Below are 7,890 nucleotides of genomic sequence, written 5' to 3' on the forward strand. Positions count from 1 at the left end.
CTGTAACAAATAACCCGGATCAATATTTTTCAGGTCGGATTTTTCGCGGCTGTAAGAAAAATTAATATATTTTTGTATGTGTTATTGGAAAAAAATAAAAATGCTTAGATTCTGAGTTATTGATCCCGGTTCAAAAGTCACTTCTATGTAATCTAGAAAATATTGTGATCCTTCTAGGACATTTAATTTATAAAAAGTTGTATCTATTTTGAGAATTCTTTTTTAATAATAATTATTAAATAACTTAAAGTTTTTGTTTTTTTCAAAAATATTGTTTGAACTGTACATATAAAATACTGAATACCTGTTACTCTTGCGAGCGAGACATTGGAGGGTCAATTTCGTTAGATCAAAACTGTGTTGGTAAAAATCCAAAAAAGAAATATTTTTTCTCTCTCTTGACACACAGGCATAGCCGTTATTCCGAACTACACAGAAAACAACGAGAATTAGCCAGATTAGTAGCTATTCCGAATAGCATTCTTGTGGTGCTATTCAAAATAATAGCTATTCTTGAGACATTCAAAGATGCCCTGACCTCCAATAAGGAAAGGGCTGAAGCATACTTAACAAATGCTCATCCTAAATAGGTGTAAAAATCAATGCAAACATAAAAAAAAAGGTTGAAATATATTTTTCTTGTATAAAGAAAACCCTGCAACATCACCAACCAAGCCGCATCTTTAACCAACACTTGAAGCAAAATTGGTTGGAAATACAAGGTTTGGTGGGTTGGACAGAAATAATCAAAAGAGAAGAGAACAGATAATATGTCTGATCTTAGTTTAGATCATGCCAAATGCATTAGGAATCAATGTCAGTTCATGAATTTATCATTCACTCAATCACTCGTTAGGCGGGTCCCACGTACAGACCTACATGGAAGTTATTTAATTTTATTGGTCGGCTTTGTTTGGATTGTCTCATTTTATCTTTACTAGTTACAAGCAAAATGTATAATTTAACGCAAGAAGGTTCAAGAAATTGACTAGGACCTAAGAACATAATTCCCCGAATTTTATTTTTACAATAACCACTTTTTGAGATAATTTTAAAATTATCAGATATATTGCGTGCAACCAAAAAAAGTATGCAATTCGGTGAAATTAATATCAGACTGATTTGGTTGCACATATTATATCTGCGTAATTAGTCTATTGGTTGAGCAGATTATATTTGCCGAAGTGATAATTCTGAATTTTATTTTTTTATTTGAGAAGATGGTAAAAACAAAATCGACATAACTCAAGATCTTGAACAAAAAAATTTAGACATCAGCTGGCAAATTGAAGCAACCACAGAGTGACAACTTGCCTAACAAAAACTACTCACCCTTCAACGGTTCAACCACATCTGTGACGGAAATAACGCAACTGTCATCTGCGTTGAATTCCTGGTGTTTTTCGTTGCAGCAAAACAAGCGGTTCTGTGGAGATTTTAATTTTGTCAGTTGCTTCATATCCAATTTAAATTGTCGTACGATTTAGGTTACTTTTAATTACGATTTAGGAGAGTCGTACGAGTATGAAGATTAATATACAATCATACGATTCTTTAGCAAATTTTATAACGAGTCTGGAATTGACGTTTACCTCGTCATATGGTTGACTTTTAAGGCCTTCAAAGCATGCTAAGTCATCAATATTTTTTAATTGTTGAATCGATCATTAATTATTATCAAATTTAATCAAACTATATAAAACCTTTACGGGTGCTTACGGATCGGATAGTGGTAAAAGGATTCAGTAATACAAGTCAGTGACAGATAAGAGAAAAAGAAAATATAAATCGGAGAAAGAGAGGACAAACTGAGAAACATGAGAATATCCATATATATTATCTATTATTTTATTTTTATTTTTTCCATACACAATAATAAAATTGTAATGACAGAGAATCACATTTTTAACAGCGCATACTAAACGCTCCTTTAGTATATACAGATATATTATATACCATACAAGCAGCGAGCAAAATCGAGAGAAGAGAGCCGAAGAAGAAGAGACCATATTTTTTGAGACGACAAAAGCGAGGAAGGGAAATTTTTTATAGCGTAAATGAAAGACGAAGAACACGGTAAAAATTTCTATGTAAAAATCTGGAAAAACTAACTAGAGTGAAAAATGACACTCACTTATCACTGGGTAACCTATCTACAAAGATAAATCACCAACCGTTAAAAATAAATGCATCGATAGAAAATTAAAATGTACCATAAATGATACTGTTCATCTACAGCAACCGGACATCCCAGAATATATCTATAGAGATAAATCACCAACCGTCAAAATAGATCCATCGATGAAAAATTGAAATGTTACTATATATAATACTGTGCATCTTCAGTAACTCGACATCCCAGATTATATCTATAGATAGATATGGATACATAGATTCCTTTTTTTACTTTGTAATTCCGTCTTTGGTAAATCTCAATACTAAAAATTATGTTTTTAATATGTATTTTTTCTAAGAAAGAATAAGCAGAAATTTCTAATACCGGAAATATCTTGCTCCATTTCTCCGTTTTGATGAATTAGTTTAAAATAGTTTGTTTAGTTTGAGAAACACGAATCCCAATTACAGAGACCTAGCTTTTTCTTGTCTGGGAAGACTTCGCTCCGAATTGTATCCCTCGAATCTTTCTTTTGATTCTCTCTCAACGGTCTCTCTCATTCTTTTCTCTTTTTGAATTAGATCTCTCATTCTTTTCTATTTGACAAAATTTTAATGTTTTCTTAAATGCTTCATAAATCCTTTTCTGTACTGCTGGCATCTCTCCATCTCTCTTTCATTTATCCGAAGCAACCTCTCTCTTTCTTTCTCTCTTTTCGGAATATCTAATGAAAATATAAACCCCCTCTTAGCTCTCACCGTCTCTCTCTCTCTCTCTCCAATGGCGAGCACTCCCAGCTCCCCCAGGCACAGCCCAAACAACTCTTCATCTTCGCCGGAGTTCGAGTTCTGGGGCGTTGTAGGAACAAACAACCCATCAAGTCTCCACACCAATCTCTCCTCAGCCGACGAGCTCTTCTCCGATGGCATCCTCCTACCCCTCCAAAACCTCAACATCTCCGTTTCAGACAACAAACCAACCTTCGAGAGCTCCGATGCATCAAATTCCTTCATAGATCCATCCTCTTTCCCTTCTTCGTCTCCCTCACCCGGTCCCACCTCCAAGAGATGGAAGGATATTTTTATAAAAGCAGCAGGGGAGAGGGAGAAAAGGAAGGAGAAGACCCGATTGAGTGTCGGCAACAATGCCGAGCTTAATATAAACCTGTGGCCCTTTTCCAGGAGCCGATCTGCTGGTAATGCTAGCGGTATCGGTTCCTGGAGTAAAGGCAAATTACCAGTAAAGCTGGCAACAGGACGCAATGTCAGTAGTGCGCCTTGCTCCCGAAGCAACTCCCGAAACGGGGAGTTGTCGGGACCAGATGGTGCACAAATTAGCACCTCAACTGCCTCATCGATGATCAAGAGGTGGGCCCAGACCGGTCGATTGACCCCAACCACTGGTATCCGAGTTGGTCGTGCCGGTCCCGTTTGGCAATTACGGAGAAAGAAACAGCAGCAAGTGCCACAGCAGGAGATCGGGGAGACAAAGGAGAAAGACGGAGGTGATAAGAAGGATGCAAATTGCGGGAATGGTGGTGTGAAGATGCTAAATTTGAACGTAAACACGTGCATTGGTTACCGGAATCAAACGAGCTGTAGCGACGGTGCAGCTGCCGGTGGTGGGGGCAATGCCGGGATGTTTAACTTTAAGGCCATCTTCTCTAAGAAGGTTTATTGATGTAAATAATGTGTAAATTATTGATTAGTTGGTTATGTCTTGTTAGTGCTTTTATCCTATTTTCTGAATTGTACTGGTGAATTGATGATGCATTTGGTAAGTTCAGCTCTAGTGAAGTAGTTCCAAATATTGCTTGGTATATTATTTTGTTTTCCTCTTTGTTCTCTGTCGTCGTGTTTAACATGTGGATAATTTCTAAACAAAGCAACACAGGTATTGCAGATTCCATTTTCTCAAAAATAAAAAAAGTTCAGAAAGTTATTGCAGATTCCAAAAGTTGAGATTGGATAAAAATAAAATAAGTTAGGTAGTAGTTGTCGGTTGTACATTGATAGCTAAGGTAGTGGTGCGGTTTGATGCTTGGTTGTATTCGTTTAACCGTATTAAGATTCTTACGGAGCTAATCTTGATGCGGATTGAACGGTCGCAACCGAACATAATAACCAAATTTGATTTGGTGCTCACTGATTTCGTAATTAAAAGATATCATCTACGTATAACCACTTATCTTTCAGCCTAAAGATTTATGTACTATACTAGTTTTTTCATATGCCTTTTAACAGGTTATTGAAATTTGAAGAATGGACCCACGGGCCACGGGTCATGTAAGAAACAAAAATAAAAATTAAGAAAAACTTATCAGGATGCTCGTAATGTTTCATGATAAATTTTGCTAAGTTCATTGGGGTGCTTTTGTGCAAAATATTTCTGCAACTTTCAAGGAGAAATATAATTTAGGGGGAATTTCACGTATACCCCTCAAAAACTTCAAAATTACATATTTTTCCCTTTAAAGTTTGAAATTACATATTTTCCCCTCTAAACTTCAAATACTCACAAATTTATCCATTTTATTTTTTTTATATTAAAACTCATTCTAAATTTATAAAATACTCATTTTACTCTTTTATTAAAAGCATATAAAATCCATCACACTCAAAATTGAATCTGAACAATTTTTCTACCGTCCAAACTACTTTTAAATATGCGTGCACAAGATCAGTACGAATCTTGATGCGAACATGCACGTATATTGATGTGACATGCACAGATCTTAATGCGATGTGCGCCAATCAATATTGCTTTAAGATCCGTGCATGCTAGATCAACACGAAATTGAAGCACTATGCACAGATGTTAATATGATGCACACGGATCAAACGGTAGAGGAAACCCTTCAGATTTAAATTTGACTTTGATGGGCTTTATATTCTTTTAATAAAAGAGTAAAATGGGTATTTTATAAATTTAGAATGAGTTTTAATATAAAATACAATAAAATGAGTAAATTTGTGAGTTTTTGAAGTTTAGAGGAGGAAATACGTAATTTTAAAGTTTTTGAGGGGTATACATGAAATTCCCCCTACAATTTACGTCCGATTCTTGATCTAAAAATTGTAATCATATATTTTTTAAGAAATATCTGAGCAACTTGATTCAAACTTTGTATATGAATCCCAATTCCTCAAAAGTACAGGTACCGTTTAAAATATTGGATCCAACTGAAAGGGTTACCGACCACCATGTGATTGTCACACATGCATCCTTACTGGATTGTACTATTTTTGGATGTTAGCATTCTATAATAATATTCTCCCCCTGTGAATTTGATTCTGGTTAATTTAGAATGCTTCACATAAAGTTCAATAAATTGACTTTTTACTGTTGCAGTTGGGCAGTGAACTTTGTGTTCCCAGATTAAAAAAATCTAAATATGACTATTTTACAGCAAGCGGATAGGGGCGGCCATTTTTATTAATATCTCTGAAAAAAATTAAAATTTTAAATATGTCCCTGTCTAAAATTTTTTTTTATAGATGCCCTGACCGCCTGGGCCCAGGGCGGCCCAAATAACCCCACGGAGCGTCAGACCCTGGGGCGGCCCACAGGCCAAGTGAGGCGCCACACCCTGAGGCGGCCCATAAGCCAAGTGAGGCGTCACACCCCCGGGCGCCCCATATGTCCTGTGAGGCGCCCCACCCCCTGGCGCCCCATATGTGTAACTCGTTTCTGCCTCTTTCAATTCGCGATTTCAGAACTTCTCTCGAGGCGAGGAGCTCAGTGGATAGGTTTTTTTTTTTAATTATAATAATTAGTCATTATTTTTTAATTGTAATAATTAGTCATCATTTTTTAATTATAATAATTAGTTATTACTGTTGCAAATTTTATGTCACTGTTGCACGTACTGTACATCTACTGTAGCAATTTACTGTTGCACGTACTGTAACAATTTACTGTAGTTGTACTGTACACCTACTGTAGCACCTGCCACTAGTACCAGCAGAACTAGTCGTTTGTTAGGTTTATTAAGACGTGGTGGCAGATAAACTTGTTATTTTGCTTATGGGAACTGATTTATTTGGTTTAAACCATGTGACGAACTTTAATTGCGCTAATTAATTGTACTGTTGAACTATGTTAAACTATTTTAGAACTGTACTTATTTCTAGCATATTCAAAAAGAATGCAGCCCATATTCAACATAAATACCAGAAATTTAAAATTCATAAAATCCAGATACATTACTAAATAATACAGTACCATAGTCGAGTTCATATAATAGGGTAACATAAAATTCATAAAACAACAACCAGTTCAAACATAGCAATTATACAAACCGTCACAGTTCAAATATAAAATAGTACAACAGCATACAATTGGGGTCTAAGCCTTACGAGCTGAGGAGCTTGCTCCCTTCTTTTCCTCAGCCCGACGGACGCACGCAGGACACTCCCACGTAGTGAGACGAGCGTCACTCAGCGGATCTGCATACGGATCCATGCAATTGGGGTGAACAACTTTGCCACATTTATAACAAAAGAACATATCCACCATATCTCCCTTCAGCTCACATAAGCAGCACTGTCCCCATTCAGGTGGAGGGACCCTGTCCACCCAGCCTTCTATCAGCATTTTTTCTAATTGATGGATCAAGAGTGCTAAGAAATTCTTCATTATTTTTGGGTGAAAACATTCTTTCCACATTCCTCACCGCATAGGCTTCAGCCGTCCAAAAATTATTAATAAGTACTCTTTTTGCTTCGCGTTCGGTTTCAGTTCTTTCTCTATTTTTTCCAACTTTGGGTGCCATTATAACTAGGGTTTCAAATGACATCAGTTGATTAGGAAAGCTAATTATGTGCGTAATTAAAGACTAACTGTACAGTAATCAACGACTAATTAGAAAATAATTACAAAATATTTAATTTTTAGAAAAAAAAATTAAAAAAAATATTTCAAATATCTGTAGCTGTAGTCGCCCAGAAAATCGCCCGAAATCGCCTTCAGTTCTCTCTCCCTTCTCGCTGCCTTTGAAGTGAGAGGTAGACTGATGTTGGAGTGAGAAGCGAGAGAGAAAAAATGAATAAATAAGCATCTCTAGTGGACCGCCCGTGGCCCAGGCGGTCAGGACCCCAGCAAACCGCCCCTATCACAGGCGGTCTGGTAGGAGTGTGGGTCGCAAAGAAAAATTACGGTTTCAATATAATTTCTTAGTTTCAATGTAATTACTTGAAGTGTACTGTTACGCTTTTGATTGTATTGTTGAACTTTAATTGTATTGTTGAAGTCGGAATGTGTATTATTAAACTGTATTGTAATAAGTAAATGTAAAGTGCAAATAACATAATACCAACATGAATATAAAATAAAAAAAACATAATGTGAACATAAGGCACGCCAACATAATCAGAAACGTATAATACAGCAGTCCCATAATCAAAATACTATAGTCAGAAATATATCACAATAAACAAAATCTCTACAATCATCATCTTCGTCTCCTTCCAGATAGAGACAACCTAGGAGTTCCTATGCCCTTGCCATGCCTGTGCGGCTGCACACGCCTCTGCGGACTCAGATCTCGCAAAGCCTCCTCTCCCATATCCTCCTCGTCGGGTCCCATATCCTCATCCTCGTCCCCCGTATACATGTGCTGCGTACCTGTACTGGCTGCCCATGGATCAAATCCAGCAGCTGCTGCATTGGTGGGCTGTGTTCGCAGCTCCCATGGATCTTGCTCCCATCTCGGAGGATACGTGGAAGGAGGCGGTGCGCCAAATAATGCAGAGACAAAGCCATCTGCAGTCTGA

General features: G+C 36.9%; 1 protein-coding gene across 1 annotated transcript; it reads left to right on the forward strand.

Annotated features, from left to right (window-relative positions):
- The first annotated feature begins 2,773 nt into the window (after positions 1-2,773).
- On the forward strand, positions 2,774-3,923 carry LOC144561911 (uncharacterized). Its single transcript, XM_078311014.1, has one exon. It carries the CDS (start codon positions 2,897-2,899, stop codon positions 3,794-3,796), a length of 900 nt encoding a protein of 299 aa, XP_078167140.1. The 5' UTR covers positions 2,774-2,896; the 3' UTR covers positions 3,797-3,923.
- The last annotated feature ends 3,967 nt before the right edge of the window (positions 3,924-7,890 follow it).

Source organism: Carex rostrata, chromosome 11 (assembly GCF_964058835.1).
Source record: "Carex rostrata chromosome 11, lpCarRost1.2, whole genome shotgun sequence".
NCBI lineage: Eukaryota > Viridiplantae > Streptophyta > Magnoliopsida > Poales > Cyperaceae > Carex > Carex rostrata.